Source organism: Colius striatus, chromosome Z (assembly GCF_028858725.1).
Source record: "Colius striatus isolate bColStr4 chromosome Z, bColStr4.1.hap1, whole genome shotgun sequence".
Lineage (NCBI taxonomy): Eukaryota > Metazoa > Chordata > Aves > Coliiformes > Coliidae > Colius > Colius striatus.
In genome coordinates, this window is record NC_084790.1 from 6,390,021 (window position 1) to 6,406,475 (window position 16,455).

Sequence of the window (16,455 nt, forward strand, 5' to 3'; positions counted from 1 at the left end):
CCTGATGTGAAGGCACTTGCACTGCTTTGCAGCTGAGGATATGTGTTGGCTTGTAATGGAAACATCTTTGGCAACAAAGCTATGCTATATTTAACTGCTTTTCCTTGCAATGCAGAAGAAAAGGTTGTCGCAGGTGAGGGAGGCAACACCATATCCTGCTTTTCTGATGCCTGCTTTTCTGTCTGACAGCTCTTCCATTTCCATTACTGATGCTTGAGAATGTCTCTGATTAACACACACGCACACATCTCCCCCCCACCAATGCTGCTTAACATCTGCGTCTTCCAGGAGGAACGAGTGAGTACTGAAACTAAAATGTCACTTTCCCATCTGTGGAGGTGACCCATTAAGCTGGCCTCCTTAGGAGAGAGCAAGCACCTATTCCCAGCCTCATCAGTAACTCTTCTTCTATCACATGTGGTGTATTCCTAGCTAGGCATGAGCAGTTTGCCCTGAAAGGTTGTGAATCAGCACTAGTGCTGGAGGCGTGACCTTGAAACCCTCCGATGAAGGAGGCAGAGGCAAGTCCCTGAGTGCTGTCATCTAGCTGAGGGTGTTGTTTGGGAGCCTGTCTCTGGGGGATACCTGCAGCAGATGTGCTCTGTGACAAGCTGTCACTAGAGCAGGGCCATTACTGCAGCTGAGCATGCTCAGGATGTGGGGAGATGCACTAAGCAGCAGAGGAGCATGGGCAGGCCACAGGAGGTGCACACTGCATCTTCCCAAGCACCAAGACAGCTTGGGGACAATATTGTCCTGTGGCTCTGTCACACATGAGGGAGACCACTGTTGTAGTAGCACTTCTCTCACCGAGTCATGATGCTTAGGCTGGACCCCCTTGCTTTCTGAACTGCTGAGAGCAGCCTGGATGTGGCTGGATCCAGTCTCAGCCCCCATCCAACAAGAGGTCAGATTCAGCATTCTGCCCCAGAGTCAGTTCATTATTACTCAAGCTGGAGCCCCTCTTAGAGAGCAGTTGTGAAACAAGAAGTCCCTGGGGTGTTATACCCTGGCAATGCAAGTTCCTGTCCCCTCTTGTGAGGGATTGGTCCAACAGTAACATTGAGTCTGAGGTCTTCAGTGTTCATTTCTGCATCTCCAGACAGTTTCTGTTCTTATCTTGGCAGGCCCAGGTTTATGCAGATTTATAGTCCATCTTATCTGCACCTGGCTGTCATGAGTGTCACATCCTTCGTTAACTTCAGGTAGGACGACTTCTTCCCCCTCTCCTAGTTTATGTTGTTTAGCACCAGGTGACCTCCAGTGCTTTGTCACCCTGAAGTTTGTGGCCTCAGCACTCATCTAGGTGTGCAGCTTCAGTAAGTCTCGATTCATCCTGATTTTGCACAATTAATTAGAATATTTTACAATCAGGGTTATTTTTGTTCCATGCAGCCACCTCCACTTTTTGCTTATTCTTTAATGTTTCTGGAGGGAGTAAAGGGCAAGTCCTTGCAGCTGAACCCTGCTGTGGGTGCCAGCTGAGGCAGAAGGGAGGGCTGCAGCACCCCTAAGAGACCTCCCTAACCAGGGAGACCCTTAGTAGCCCGGTACTACTACCCTTAGTAGTCCTATACCAAATCCCCTACTACAGCTGCTAGTGTGCCTGCAGACAGTAAGCTGGCTTAACCAATGGTAGTCTTCTTTCTTGAATGCACAGGGACAGGGTGGCCAACGTGCCTTCAGCCTCTGAGAAGTGTAGCCCTGCCAGGTGGTTTGGGTTAATGGATGCATGGTGCCTATGAAGCCCATGGCCTCATTAGAAAGTTAAAGTCCCTTACAATGAAGCCCAAGTGCAGACCACTGATTACACACCAACATCTGATAAGCAATGGGACTTGAAGATTAGTAACTGGAAGAAGGGATGGGACCCTGAAAGAGCCCACAGGGCACAGCAAAGTCAGACGCACCAGCAAACACAAACAGATGCTGCTGCAGGACACCCTACTGATGCTGTCTCACAGGCAGGTGTTGTAAAAGGCCTGTTGTGAAGGAGAAATGAAAACACGTAAACAAACAAGATAGTAACTTACCTCAGAAGATCTTCAAGTCCTTTGACTAGTGGTTAGACATAGTCATTGACCACTTATTTTTAAAGCAACAATGACTGAGAGAATGTATCGACTGAAATGGATCAAAATGCTTTCTGCTTGCCTGTGAAATAAATCAGTGCTCTTCGTGCAGGGCACAGTCGGATCCCAGGTACCCTGTTTCCAGAAGGAACATCGGGATTATGGCATGTCAGTGCGTGATGATGTACCCATGCATCAGTAACCCTCAGGGCGCAACAGGTGTTTAAGAGTAAACATTTTATTTTAGATTTTCGGATTAGATGCACAGGATTAACTATGAGCTTCAACAAGTCTCCAGTTCTACTGGTTTAAAGTTGTTAGAACATAGTGCATCTGGGAACTGTTTCTCCATTGTGGAATCACTTTCCATCTTGCGTTCCCCAACTGGAACAGCACTGTCCTTTTCCATGGGAAGGAATTTCCTTGCCAATGAGCTTTGCTATTTTAACTTCACCTTATTTACTGTTTAATCAAGATGAAAGATCTACCTTAAAGCTCTCCTGCCTGTCCCAGAACAGCTGTAGATGCAAGAGTCAGAAACACTCTGTGCAGCATCTACAAGAAGCAAAACTGAATTCCTGACAGTTTTTCCTTGATCCCATTGGCTTTATGTTCAAGGGGAAAAGTAATTTCCAGCATTGTATTTCTGAGGTAGAATGTGTCACTCTCAATAAGGTCCTCAAAACATAAACAAAGCTGTTTTCTTTATGCATATTGATGCTGGTGCCTCTGCTTGAAATTTGGAGTTTGCCTCATGGCTGCACAGCTCCTTAGCATCACAAAATAAACAGAGTTTTCTTGTGCGTTGTCATGCTTGAGGTATTTCCACTTATTTCACTGCATCTGGTAGCATGTAGCCTTTTCCAGAAGATACTCCTGCTTTCAAGGCTGCTGGCCAGCTTTGGGTCTCATAGTAAGTTGATAAGACATCAAAGACTGTCAGGAACAGAGAAAAGTACCAAGCTGTGATACTGTTATCAATGGCAAGCTCTACAATACACACCCCACTGGCTACAAAACATCAGGAAATAACAGCTGCTGCCACAGAAGGTTAGCATGGGGTTTGCATCCCCTCTCATTTGAAATCTGATTACCAAGTGTTTTAAGGCAGCTTATCGAGCACACAACTATTTGATGATGACTTTGGGGAACTCTGGCTAGGAACAGCAGAAGCTGTGTCACCTAAAGCAAGGTGCATCCAGTCACCACTTTGACTAACCTGCCTATCTCTGCTGCTGACAGTACTCCTATCGTGGGTCATAGCTACTGTCTGCTCCCATCACTACTTCTCAGATGCTGTGTCTCCACATCAGGGCTCCCCTGGGACACCTGCTGCTCTCTAGCAGCTACGCTTGGTGCTCTGCAAAATCCTCCACTGCTTCCTCTGCCTTGTGCTGACTGAGCAACAAAGTCCTAATGCCAGAGGCAAGAACTCAGCAGAGCTGGGCTAGGACAGGAGCTCCCCTGTAGTCCCTTGCAGAGAGGTGTTCACATTACAGTGCCACAAGCTGCTAGTAGAGATGGAGGAGCGTGGGCACATCCACTGGTGTGACACAGAGCCGTCACAGCAGCATGGTGCACAAACACCTCCACCCTATTGTTGTGAGCCTTGCCTTGATTGAGCCTGACACAGGCCAGACAACTTCTGTCCTCCCTTGCCTTGGACCTTGTATGACTGCTAGCAGCAGCAGCCTCCTCACACTCTTCACCGGTGTGTGCAAGGCAGAAGCGATGCCAGCCCTGGCCCTCTGAGAATGGGCTGGTGCAGAGAAGCATTGAAGAACTTGAAAATGGAGGCAGCAGGGATAAAACCTAGTAAGAGAACCTCTGATCCCAGTGTTTCCCCCTCCACTTTGAAAACCCTGCCTCTCCCCTCCTCCAACCCAGGCAAGTGGCAACGGCTCAGGCTCTCACCTTGATTAATTGCCAGTGTCTCTGAGTGGTAGTTCTTGGTGTTCACTGTTTTCACCATATACTCACGGATTGGGAGGCGGGCCGTTTGCAAGGACTGCTCTTGTGCCCTTTGCAGAGTCAGCTTCTGCAAGGGAAACAAGGACAAGGTGCCCAGTGTGCACAAACCTGCAAGTGTCTAGGATGCACATCATTGCATTGTCCCAGGGCATATTTCAGCCCAACTGCTGCAGTCTCTCTCAGCCTGGTGCTGGATCGAGGCAGAACCTTGAGGAAAAACAGATGACGCAACAGTGATATCTCAGACTGAGGCAGCAGCAGCACTGTATGGTACCAACAGGATGTCTCTGCTCTTGAGAGAATGGGCCAGACAGCACCTCCAGGTTCTGACAGGCTACTACCCACCTTGTGAATACTTTCATCCACCAGGCCTCCGAGGACGTACACTTTACTTGGATCAATATCTTCAAGGACTAGAAATAAGATAAGCATTTGCTCACCACCATACAACAGTAAAATCTTGCACTACACCACTCTTCAAGCAAGATGCCACTTCATGAGAGAGCTGTAGCCAGAGTCACCCTTCACCCTGGAGCCTCAGGCTGTGCAGGAGACTAAGGCTTCAGAGGGAGAAGTGCTTGCCTGAACTCGCAGGCAGACCGAAAGGGGCAGCAGTGAAAGCAGAGTGCAAGAGATACCACACATGGCTCCCTTTAACCATTATCTGTTCTGAGATGTGGCTCCTCTGTCAGTCTTATCCCAATCCACTCTGCAGATGCCTCCCCACTATTCCTACTAAAGCCTTCCTCCACCCATGCTAGAGTATTTATCAGAGTAAGGCGCTTGTGTAAAACCAGAAGAGGTATTTACATCCCCGGGAACATCTGTCCAGCTTGAAATGGAGGAAGAGAAAATAAACACAGCAGCAAATTAATTAAGGGAACACTGTAGCTGCTGCATTATTTCAGAGAAAGATTTGTCATTCAGACTGTAGCCAAAACTGCCACAGCACCTCCACTTTGCTGCTTGGTACTATTACAAACTGCAGGGGGTCTGCACGTGGGTTTTAAGTCTGATGCAGATCAGCCCTGAGTCAAAAACCTCATTCCTTGTCAAAACAGATTAAAGAGGAATAGATTTAGCATCAGAATTAAGCAGACAGTATATCTCACCCGAGACAGTGAATGCTTGGAATTGAGTCACCTGAACAATGAAGTAGTCTCAAACAGAAAAGCTTAATAATCAGCCTTTTTCCTTGGTTCCCCTCTGCCTCAAGCAGGTGAAATATTTACCATTCTCGGAGTCAGGAGTGAGATAAACAATTGCATCTAAAGGAAACAGGTCCAGGTAACTTTCTGGAGTTGTGTCCATCTGAAAGATTCAAGACAGGCAGAGAAGCAGCCCATTAGCCCCAAGTCCATCTGCCTGAGCAAAATCCACTCTCAGACACAGAAAGATACTGGACCTGACACTACTGCTTTAGGTGTCTGAACTCCTACAGATAAGAGTAGGTTGTTTTTAAATTAGGAAATGTTTCTGTACACGTACTGAGCAATATGTATCTCAAAATCCATTAAATTCACTTCTCACCAAAATCCCAAGATGTGATTTGAGGAAAGGAGATCAGCAATAATTACCTAATTTTAAATGAGACTAATTCTTGAGGGACTCTGAACCTCCCCTCGCTGTTACCTGGCACAGTCCTACATCTGCTGTAGAACATGGCTTAACGTCACTGCCATAACCTGTGTGCGGGGGTCTTGTGCTCAAGTCAGACCAAATTCAGGACAAGGAGGCGTGATCTGTCCAAAGCCTGACCAAACTTATGTGTCCGCCTGTCTGCAGTACCACAGCTCTCTTTGCAAAAGTAGCACAGGGAAAAGGAATGCCCCTCCTGTAGGCAAGAGAGACATGAGCTCTAGCCTGAAGGCCTTTCATATCACACCACCATCTCTTGATTCTCGACTCCTGCCAAATGGCAAGAAGATATGCCCTTAAGCACTCCCACTGAACTGTGTGCCCACCCCACTCACACCTCTCATCTGAGTCCACCTCAGCCTGTCTTGAGTCAGCGCTGTGGGACAGCACTGTAGTTGCAGGGTGCTATGAGCTTTAAAAGCACTGTGGTTAGAGATACTTACCAAATAATTGGAGAAGCCATCATTCATACGAAAACACTCCTCATAAATCAACGAGCCCACCACAAACTCCGTCAGACAGAGCCAAAACGGCTTCTCAGCCCGCCTGTTCGCCCCGTAGAGTCTCCTGATCTGGGAGGCAAGGCGGCTCGTTTCCTTCCAACAAAGAACAAGTACAGTCACCCGCAAGTCTAGAGGCAGAGGATAACACAGCTCCACGCAGGACCTGCTTACACCCACAAGCCCATGTCACCAGATGGTTGCTGAGGCTCTGGAAAGGCTGTTCCTGGGGAGCACAGCTCAGCTGCCTCTGGGTGTGTAGACCAGACAGCCATGACCAGGCCCAGGGGTGGAGGGACAGGCAGAGATGGGAGCGCCCAGCATCCTGCTCAGAGGGTGAGCTCAGGAAGGCTGCTATGTACTCGCTCACTCGTCCTGGCTATAGCTAGGCTGGAGGGTTCTTCATTCTCCCAGCACAGGCACAACAAACTGGTGACCTGCCCCAGCCACCTCCTCTCTCGGGACGCTTTCCAGACCAGAAGTAGGGACAGCCATGTCCAGGCTACAATGGGGCATATCCCCAGATCTCTGGGAACTTTCTGAACCCTAGAGAGGGGATGTGCCGGCGGGCAGCATCACTGGGCAGCGTCAGCAGGCAGCGCCGGAGCTGCCCGGCACGGCCTGCAAGGGCCTCGTACCTTCTGTGTCATGCGGTCAGCCATGCCGAGGTCCACGCAGAGCCGGGGCCCCGACGCGCGGGCCTCCAGAAGCCGTTCCTTCGCGAGGGCGGCTGGGACCCTCCCGCCGTCGCGGCCGGCAGCGCCTGTAAGACTGAGCTGAGAGAGGGCGGGCTCGGCCCCGCCGGGCCTCCGCTCCCCGGCCAGGGCAGCGCCGCCGGGAACGCGCCGCATCGCCCCTCACCTGCCCGCCGGGCCCTGCACCGCTCCCGCTCCTGCCGCCGCTTGCTCTTCTTGGCCGCCAGCACCCGCTCCCAGCGCCTCCGCTTCCGCAGCGCGTTCCTCTGCGGCAGCAGCGCGGCCTCAGCCCTGCGGCCTCAGCCCTGCGGGCCTCACGCCGCGCAGCCCGCGGGGCGCACCCGCTGCACCCGCCCCGGCCCGGCCGCCTCCCGCCCCGCAACACCTACCGAGCACTGCGCCGCGCCGCTCACGCTCTCCGCGCCGGGGCCGACGGCCGAGGGCTCGATCCGCAGCAGACGCAGAGCCTCGAGAGCCACGGCCGCCTCCCCCTCCGGGTCCGCCGCCAAGCAGCCGCCATCCGCGCCGCCGCCCGCCATCCGCGCCGCTTCCCCCCTCCGGGGCGGGGCCTGGCGCGGAAGAGGCCGGGCGGGTGTCCCCGGAGCGGCGCTTGGGCCGCGGGAGCGGGGCCGCGGGGCGCTGCCGGCGCTGGTTCGCGCGGGGGGCCTCGGGAGCGCGGGCCGGCCCTGGGCGCGGCCGGCGGGGACCCGTGGAGCGGGAGGGCGGGGACAGAACAGACGCCGCACCGCGAGCCCAAGAGCCGGCGGCGGCGGCGCACGGGCGCCTCGCCGGGGAGGCAGTGCAGAGGGGCGGCCGTCACGCTTCTCCGCGGCCCCTCCGCAGGGCGCACGCACACCCACCGGCGCTCCAGCGCTCCCCGGCTCTCAGGGAGACCCGTGGGCCGCTGCGACCGGCGGCGTGAGGGGGCCGTGCCGGGGGAGGGCGGGCCAGGCTGGGCCGCGCCCCGCCCCGCCCCGTCCCGTCCCGTCCCGTCCCGTCCCGTCCCGTCCCGTCCGTCCCGTCCCGTCCCGTCCCGTCCGTCCCGGCCCTGCACGGCGGCTGGCGCGCGGAGGACGGGCCATGAGCGGGTCCCTGCTCCGCGGCCTGCAGCTGTGCGCGGCCCGCCCGCCCGTGAGTAGCGGTTCGGCCCGGGGCCGCGGGGACGTGGGGAGGGAGACGCGGGCGCTCCAGGTGGGAGCATCCTGCGGGGCCGGCGCAGGGCACGGCGGCAGAGCCGCCCCAGCACGGTGCAGGCAGCTCGGGCCCGGGGCGGCGATCACCCTCTCGGCGGCCCGCGGACAGCCGCCGAGCCGCGGCCCCGAGCGTCGCGGTGCCCGCTGAAGGGCTCGCCCCCGGCGGGGTCCGTCCGAAGCTTCCACGGGAGGAGCATCGGGTGGCATCGCCCACCTGTTGACCGTTACTCCGTTTTCACTTGGGGCGTCGCAAACGGACAGTAAATCCGTGCTGCGCTTCACACTCTCCCTTCGTGAAGCTGCTGCCCCGTGTCTTCCTCCCACCCTGAACACTTTTTCTTCCGCCAGACCTTTGCATTGATGTTTGCAGGTTTGCTCTGGTTTTGAACCCAGCGCACAGCTGAGCTTTATGTGATGGGAATCCTTGCTTTCAGTGGCCTTAAACCTACCTGTTGCACCCCAGTGTCTTTTGGCACTTATCCTCAGAAGTTTAATTTCTGAGGTGGTTTTCATGTCTATCCTTGCTTCAGTGTTTTCCTCATAGTGTTCATAGGTGGTACAGGGATGTTCATATACAGCTGTTTGAGCATCTTCCTTCCTCATAGCAGCAAGGTGAGGTGTCTCTGCCCTGCTTATCGTTATTACTCGTTTGTGCCACAAGAGCATGCTGACATTTCAGGCCAGAACTCAAGTACATGCCCAGCAAATGTCAAGGATGCATGATCCAAAAAGTTTAGTTTTTCACCCTGAAGTTGTGGGGTACACCATGTGGTGGTGGGGTGACTTGGGATCATGCAATATTTGTGGGAACGTTTGGAACTGCTGTGGTGCATGCCTGGGAACTGGGAAGACACGCGAGGCACCCTCTGAGCAGAGTGTTGAGGCACCCAGGCTCTGCTCCCACATCTACCTGCACTGACTGCTCAGCATCAACTGATTCCACTCTCCATCCCAGCTCACCCAATCTGTAAGGTGCAGTTGCTTTCCTAAAGCCCTTTGTGGCACAGCTGAAGAGCTAACAAGGCCTGTAGCTTAGACACTGCAAGACCACAACTGCTTCTTACAGTAATGGAGCTTTATGAAGGATGATACAGTCTTATAAATACCCAACTCTTTCCAGTGGTTCTGGCGTAACAATGCTGTTTGCTTCAGTCCTCCAGAAGGCCTGATTTTGGTGCTTCTGATTTTTCTGCCTGAGGGAAGGTGGCTTTGCCTGATGAAAGGCTGATTGCCATGAAAAAGAAAGCCCCCAAAGGCCTTAAATTTATTCTTCATACTCGTTTGTCAAAGGAGATCCATCAGGGCCACCGCTGGTTGTCCATGTGATGTTGCTGTGTGCAGATTGGCAGGAAACACCTTTTAAACTTGGGAGATGACATAAGTTCAGAGTTGGTGCAAATGGGCTGGTCTGTGGCTGGTGAGGGAGGATGGCAAGGAGCTGCAGTCCTGTAGCTGAGTTGCACAGGAAGCAGATAAGGGGAGGAGATGCTTGCTGATGACTGCCCAGCAGCTTAAGACTACAGGCAGGAGCAAGACTTGGATTTTCTTTCCCAGAGCACTGACTGACTGCTACTGGAGCAGTGAGTGGCTTACAGTGACAGAAGTGCCTCTGAGTCCTGCCAGAAAAGCAGAGTAGCTAAGGAAAAGTCCTCCCTCCCCAGGCAGCTGAGATGATACCTATCCTTCTAAATAACAAATCTTCCTCTCTCCTTTCTCCCCAGCTTCGGCCTCTCCTAGCCTCAGGGGGACTCCATAGGTGTCCCCGGGTGGCATACAGCAGCAAGGATGAGAGCACTGCCAGGCCTGTTGGGCGCTACCCTGTACCCAATAAGAAGGACATGCCATATGACATCGTGGAGCTCATGGAAGAGGTGGAAATGAAGGTAAGAGAGGTCTGCAGCAAGAGTCTGTCAGTGAAAATGATCCAAAGTCCAAGGAGGTCATACCCCCTAAAAGAGCCGTTCTAGTCCAGTTAGGTCTAACACAAACCTGCTAGGAGACTGAGGTGAGCAGTACTTTTCACAAAGCCTCTGCAGGGTACCGAAAGGGGATTTTACTGGAAATCCTGCATTGTGCTGACAGCATTGTAAGGCTGCCTCGTTCCATGGGACTAATGGATTGTTTCAGGTGGTGTGTCATGCAATGGGTTAGCTGAGGCACTGTTTTCCCGTGTTTACCTGAGACACTAGTAGGAGCATTTCTAACACTTGTAACAGAGAAAAAAACAGGGGAGGAGCTGTTTTGATGGCAGCATTAAAAGACCCAGGGGATATTTCTGCTTTTGAGTTTTGACTTTTTTTCCCCAAAGCCAAGTGGGCCGCACAACAGGCCAACAGTAAGCGTAATGCAGAACTGTGTACAAGGGGGAAAAAAGGAGACTGGACAACAGTTTCCTCCCCTGCTGTTGCAGAGAAGGAATGGTCCATAGTCTTTCCTGACAGCTAAAACAGTCCCATCAGTCACAGCTCTGTGAAAACTCTCTTCTGAGAGCTTCCTGTGGGGCAAGTGCTAGTCACTCCCTCTCTGTCCTTCCTGCTGGCCTGTTGGATCAGTTCTCTGCTACTGTTGCAGCAGCCACAGTGAGTTTTGTGCAATAAGGAAAGGAGTCAGCATATCCAAGAGTAAATATGATATACAGAAAATGAGTCAGCTCAGATTTCACATGCTGTGACGCTAACCGCTGCTGTGTCACTGCACTGAACGGGTCAGCAAAGACCTAGGTATGGAATACAGTCAACATGGCAGACCTGGATATTGAAACTGTGCTGCCAGTCTCTGTTGACAGAGGTTTATAAGTAAACTAATAGGTTGTGGACAGAGATGGGAGAGCTTCCCCTTGTTTGACTAACTAAACAGAAAGATCAGAGGGGAGGGAGGTACAGGCAACTGTGCAGCAATGGAGGGAGGTTGCCAGAGGAGTCAGTGACACTTGGGCTACTCTTCTTTTCCAAAAACACCCTAAAAAACAGCACCAGGTAAGCTGTTTGAGCCTGCAGTTACCACAGTCACAGTGAACCCAGCCTGGTTAGAACTGCTGAGGGCAGCCAGGCACTGAGACTAATCCCCTGTGGGTAAATGCTGACTGCTGTGACCTGGGTGCTGGTGGACACTACATCGGCTGATCCGGCACATGAAGGGCTGTAGGGAGTTCTCTGGGAAAGGCAGCCCCACATGCCATCACAGAGGTGGACTGACTGGGCATTGTCTGTTATCATGGGCAGAACAGAGAGAGAAGTAGAGCCAGTGCTGTTGTGCTTACATGTACATCCACTGTTGGCACCTCAGACAGCATGCTGCTCCAACTGGGACAGCCCTGTTTTATTTCCTAGAAGCTGAGAGGGAACAGAGAGTTACAGAAGGTGTAGGATGGTCAAATGAGGATAGCAGCTTTCATGCAGGAGACCAAGTAGAGAGAGCCTCTCTTTTGGAAGGGGGAAGGAGCAAGGAGCTCACCGATGTGACTGGGGTCATTACTGCTGTGACTGAAGTAAGCAGGATAGCCAGTCATGCTATGAAGCTGCAGCAACACCTAATGAAGACCCACAGGATTACATATTCGGTCATATGTGTAATTGGGCTCACAGCACAAGAGAATAGGTCTGCAGAAATTCCCCAGCACTGCTGTGCTAAGAATTGTTTCTAAGCCTAGTGCATTAATGTCACTGTGTGTGCTCTGTATGAAGATATAGCTCTTGACTTTTCTTTTTCCCTGAACAGGCTGGATTTCTGCCCAATGTGTTCAAAGCCATGTGTCACCGACCTGCTGAATTCAGAGCTTTTTTTGCTTATTACAACGCCATTATGAACAAAGACACCGGTAAACCATATAACCACCTCAAAATGGCTTTTCCCTTTGTAGATGAGCAAAGTTGCTAGAAACGGCCTTTCTGACATTCTCACTGAGCCTTTTCCTAGCCCATAATAACATCTATCAGAGGCTGGAACTACCCAGCTGCTTCTGACTTTGCTGTATTGTATACAGCTTCATACTCTTCATACTCTTTAGCTTGTGGTTAAAAAGCAGCTCTCAAGCCAAGCACTGTTATCTCACTGCACTGTGCTCTCTGTTGCGATGAAGAGAGGATGGGCTGGTGCCTAAGGGAAGATGAGCCAGGAGCCAAGTGTGCTGGAAGGGTGCAGGAAGAAGCAGTGGTTTCATGGGCAAAAGAGAAAAAAAAAATCCACTCAGAGTTTGTAAAATAAGCTGGTGTGTGTAAACTGCCTCTGCTGCTTAAGGGAGATGAGAGGCTCAGAGGAGTGTCTTGGCAAGAGCAAGGAGTACAGCCTTATGCCGCTGTACATGCAGTCCCTGTGAAGCTTTCTGCTCTGGCTGTGTGTCGTGGTTTAGGCCCATCAGGGAACAAAGACCACGATTAGCCTCAAGTACCAAAGAGGCTGAGAATTGCTCGAGGGCAGGGAGGGCTTAATTGCTGCTTAAGGTCCAGGACAAAACAGACCAGGCTTCTCGGTTTGGGGAAGAAAACAGAAAATAATTTAATGCAACATCAACTAAAACATACCCCCCAAAAAAAAACCCACCAAAACATAACCAAAACGAAACAACACAGAGTAATACATCAATGGAAAGTCCAACCAGCCTTTTTAAGAACACCTTCTTGCCACACCTCCCCTCTTCCCGGGCTCAGAGCCCTGATCTCGAGGTTTTTACCTTGCCCCCCCCTGAACGGTTCGGGGGGGCAGGCAGTGGGGGTCTCAGTCAGTCTGCTCCCAATAGCTTCTGCCGTCTGTCCCTCCTCAGGACGGGTGAACTCCACACCAGTCCTCCCTGCAAGTCCGTGGGGTAACTCACACACACAGCAGCCCTGCATGGGCTGCTCCGACGCGCACTTATTCCAAAGGCAGCAGCTCCTCTCTGCCTCTCGTGTGGGGCTGCTCTGCGGCGTGCAGGCTCTCCAGCACGGCCTGGGCCATGGCCGTCTCCCCACACAGTCCCTCGCCCGTCCGGGCTCACTCACATGGAGCTGCTGGTGGCTCTCAGTCCTGCCACGGATCTCCACAGGTTTCAGGGGCACAGCTTGCATTCTCGCCACGGCTTGCAGAAGGGTCTCCAGTCTACTGCTCCTCCTTCCTTCCTCCTCTGGCTGAAGGGTCCGCGTGGTCGCCTCCATCTTGTATCACTCTTACACCTCCTGACCCGCATTCCAAATTCCCGTCCCCTAAATAGTGCTGGCAGAGGCGCCAGATTGGCCCAGGCGGGTCGGAGGTGGGTGTGAACCCAGGAGCCGGGGGAGGGTCCGCAAACTCTTTACTGGGTCTTCACTGCAACCCGCTCCCCCTGTTACTAAGCCAAAAGCTGCTCCTTGCTAAACCAGAACACTGTGCTACTGGAGTGAAGCCATACCCCTTCAGAGCTGTATGAGAGTCTATTTTCATAGACTCATTCCCACGCTTCCTTTTTGTCTGACTCCAAGAGTAGACTGTTTAGGATCCTCTCCTGTAGCATCATGGCATTGCCATTTCCCAGCACTGAACCTCATAGCAAGAAGGCCTGTTCTGACTCCTCTTTACCCAGGAGGTTTTGATAGTGTCTCTCATGCTCTTAGAAGACATTATTTTGACAGACATGTTTTCAAAGTCTGGTAGAACAGTCAGGAGAAGGAGTGACCCTGACCTTCCCTATGAAGTGTAGTTTTGAAAAAAGCCTGCTGCTGGTTATCTCAAAGAAGGCCTGAGTGCTGACATGCAGCCGTTAAGTTCCTCAGATCCTGTGCAGTCCTGTTTGGAGCTGTTTGTGGTAATGACTAGGACTGATTCCCAGTATAACAAAGCACAGCTGCCTTTTCAACAGCTTCTTTAGAGCAGTCACAGGGCTATGCACTGTAGAAGTTGTGGTTTGTCTGTCTAGGTCACTAGATGTTCCTAAAGTTCCAGTCCTAAGATGCTTCATTGCTCCTTTTCATTTTTTATTTCACTCTGCCTTCATAAGCTGACAATGATGTTTACTTGCTGAAACCTGCTTAGCAGGTTTTAGAACACTGCACTTTTCTGTATAAGCAGTGACAGAGCATCAGGATGGAGAGACAACACTGTCCCTAGCCATTGGCCTGTGAGACATACATGGAGAAGTACCAACCAAGCTTCCTACTCGGTGAGCAAGTAATTTTGCTCCTCTGAGTTTTCCTGTTAAATAGAATTGTTTCCTGTTGACCGAATTGCATGTGCCTCACCTTAATTATGTGCCTCATGAGTAACTATCTGGGTAAACTGGTTGCATGGGTGATCACAGAATAGTTTGGATTGGAAGGGAACCTTGAAGAGCATCTAGTCCAACATGGCCCCCTGCAATGGGCAGGGACATCTTTCACTAGGTCAGGGTGCTCAAAGCTCCATCCAACCTGACCTTGAACACTGCAGGGGTGTGACACCCACAGCTTCTCTGGACACCCTTGTCTGAGTGTCTTACCACCCTCATCATGAAACATTTTCTCCTTATGTCCAGTGTAAACCTGCTGTCTTTCAGTTTAAAACCTCTGACCCTTGTCCTGTCATCTAGGAACTCCAGTTGCGGTGTTTCACTGAATGCTCTGTGGAGCTCTGTTTCCTGGACTGTAGTGTACTGTACCTGGAGTTCTCTGCTCCTTATTTCCTCAGTGATACTTGCTGTGGAGGACATTTTTAATAGAAGAGTGTGCCAAATCTTTTGCTGTCCCTGTAGGGCGGCTCAGCAAGGCAGATAAAGAGCTCATAATTGTGGCTACAAGTACTGTGAACAGATGTCCCTACTGTGTGATTGCACATGGAGCCTTTCATCGGATATATTCCAAGCAGCCAGCGCTGGCTGACCAGGTTAGTGGGCCTTAATTCAACACCTGGCTTAGCAGGTTTATTGGTGAGCAGTCTGACTAGTATCTGGTGAGGATAGGACCTTGAGGGTAGGGTTTGTGTATCCTCATCCACCTTTGAAGCAGGATGTGGGGGAGGATGGTAGACCTTTATCATTCATCCTGCTGCCCACATTTGTTGCCGTTTTAATCTGGTGTGTGGAGGAGCTTGCAGCATCCTGGCAGTGCTGGGTCCTGTTTCAAGAACTCCATTGTAGCAAGCTCAAAAACCCCTGCCATACTTCCTGCGATGAAGGGGGGTAAAAGGGATTAGTCTCTTGACTCATAGTAGCCAGGACATCTGGTTGAAGTGCTGGGAAGGAACCTGTGTACTGCCATTTCTTTGGTTTGCTGACCAAAGAAGGTGGTCAGCCAGTCATACAGAATATATACAGGGCTATTTGTGCTACTTCTGGCTTCTGCCTTCTCACAGGTCACTGTGAACTGGAAACTGGCTGACCTGAGCGACCGGGAACTGGCAATGCTGGAGTTTGCTCTAGCAGTCTGTCAGGCTGATAACATCACTGAAGAGCATTTCCAGAAGCTGGAGAGGCACGGTTTTGACCGTGAAGATGCCTGGGACATAGGCATGATTTCTTCTTTTTTTGCCATGTCTAATCGCATAGCTCATTTTATTGACCTGCGCCCGAACGAGGAGTTCTACATGATGGGCAGGGTGCCCCACGGAGAGAAGGAGCAGAGCTGAGCGTGCCTGACACTGCTCTTCACAGCTGTGCATCTGAAAGATTGATCCAGCTCTTAATTCTAAAGCTAGTGTGGCTTGTTTCTGAATATGTAAAAGGATTAAAAAGTTAATGCCAGTTTGTAGCTGTGAGAGGTGGTGGGTTTCCCTTTTCTCTGTGTTTCGACGTCTAGTGAGACTGGAACATCTTTCTTATGAAGAAAGGCTGTGGGACCTGGTGCAGTTTAGCCTGAAAAAGAGAAGACTGAAGGGGGACCTCATTAACACTTCCAAGTACTTAAAGAATGGATGTCAGGAGGATGGGGTGACACTTTTTTCTGTAGTGTCTAGTGACAGGACATGGGGTAATGTTCATAAAAGTTCCACTTAAACACAAGGGAAAAACTTCGCTGTTGAGGTGAGGGAGCCCTGGCACAGGCTGCCCAGGGAGGGTGTGGAGGCTTCTTCTCTGGAGGTTTCCAAACACGCCTGGGCACGTTCCTGTGTGACCTGATCTACGTGGACCTGCTTTAGCAGGGGCTTGGGCTGGATGAGCTCTAGAGGTCTCTTCCAAGTCGCACCACTGATTCTCGGGTACACGTTGACCCCAGTGCAGCGCTCCCGTCAGGCTGGAAGAGCGTGGCGCCGGTCCCGGCCCTGGCCGCGCGGTATCCGGCTCGCTGGCTCCCGCCGTGACCCAACGCGAGCTGTCCGGCCAGCGCGGCGCGGCGGGAGCCGGCGCACCGGGCTGCGGCCGCGCCTCTGCAGGCGCGCGGGGGCGGCGGAGCCCCGGGGCCGAGCGCCGCGCCGCAGCCGGGGCGGCGTCACGTGTCCGCAGCGGGGCCGCGGCGGGCGGTGACGC

The 16,455-nt window shown here is 52.2% G+C and overlaps 2 protein-coding genes across 4 annotated transcripts; one reads left to right on the plus strand and one right to left on the minus strand.

The window, feature by feature from the left end:
• Positions 1 to 2,294: 2,294 nt before the first annotated feature.
• Positions 2,295 to 7,517, minus strand: TRMT10B (tRNA methyltransferase 10B). Of its 3 annotated transcripts, none has more exons than XM_062019371.1 (8): positions 7,266 to 7,517; positions 7,043 to 7,142; positions 6,820 to 6,944; positions 6,125 to 6,277; positions 5,276 to 5,354; positions 4,389 to 4,456; positions 4,152 to 4,250; positions 2,295 to 3,008 (listed from the first exon to the last, which is right to left on the minus strand). In XM_062019371.1, the coding sequence occupies exons 1-8, from the start codon at positions 7,413 to 7,415 to the stop codon at positions 2,955 to 2,957; spliced, it is 828 nt and encodes a 275-aa protein (XP_061875355.1). In that variant the 5' UTR covers positions 7,416 to 7,517; the 3' UTR covers positions 2,295 to 2,954. The 3 variants fall into 3 exon arrangements, with proteins under 3 accessions (XP_061875355.1, XP_061875354.1, XP_061875356.1); XM_062019370.1 differs by lacking the exon at positions 4,152 to 4,250 and adding an exon at positions 3,987 to 4,110 and having other exon boundaries at positions 7,266 to 7,476; XM_062019372.1 differs by lacking the exon at positions 2,295 to 3,008 and having other exon boundaries at positions 4,024 to 4,250.
• Positions 7,518 to 7,617: 100 nt separating this feature from the next.
• Positions 7,618 to 15,687, plus strand: LOC133628952 (uncharacterized). The gene is made up of 5 exons (XM_062019373.1): positions 7,618 to 8,007; positions 9,791 to 9,952; positions 11,787 to 11,886; positions 14,746 to 14,876; positions 15,345 to 15,687. Exons 1-5 carry the CDS (start codon positions 7,957 to 7,959, stop codon positions 15,615 to 15,617), a joined length of 717 nt encoding a protein of 238 aa, XP_061875357.1. The 5' UTR covers positions 7,618 to 7,956; the 3' UTR covers positions 15,618 to 15,687.
• The last annotated feature ends 768 nt before the right edge of the window (positions 15,688 to 16,455 follow it).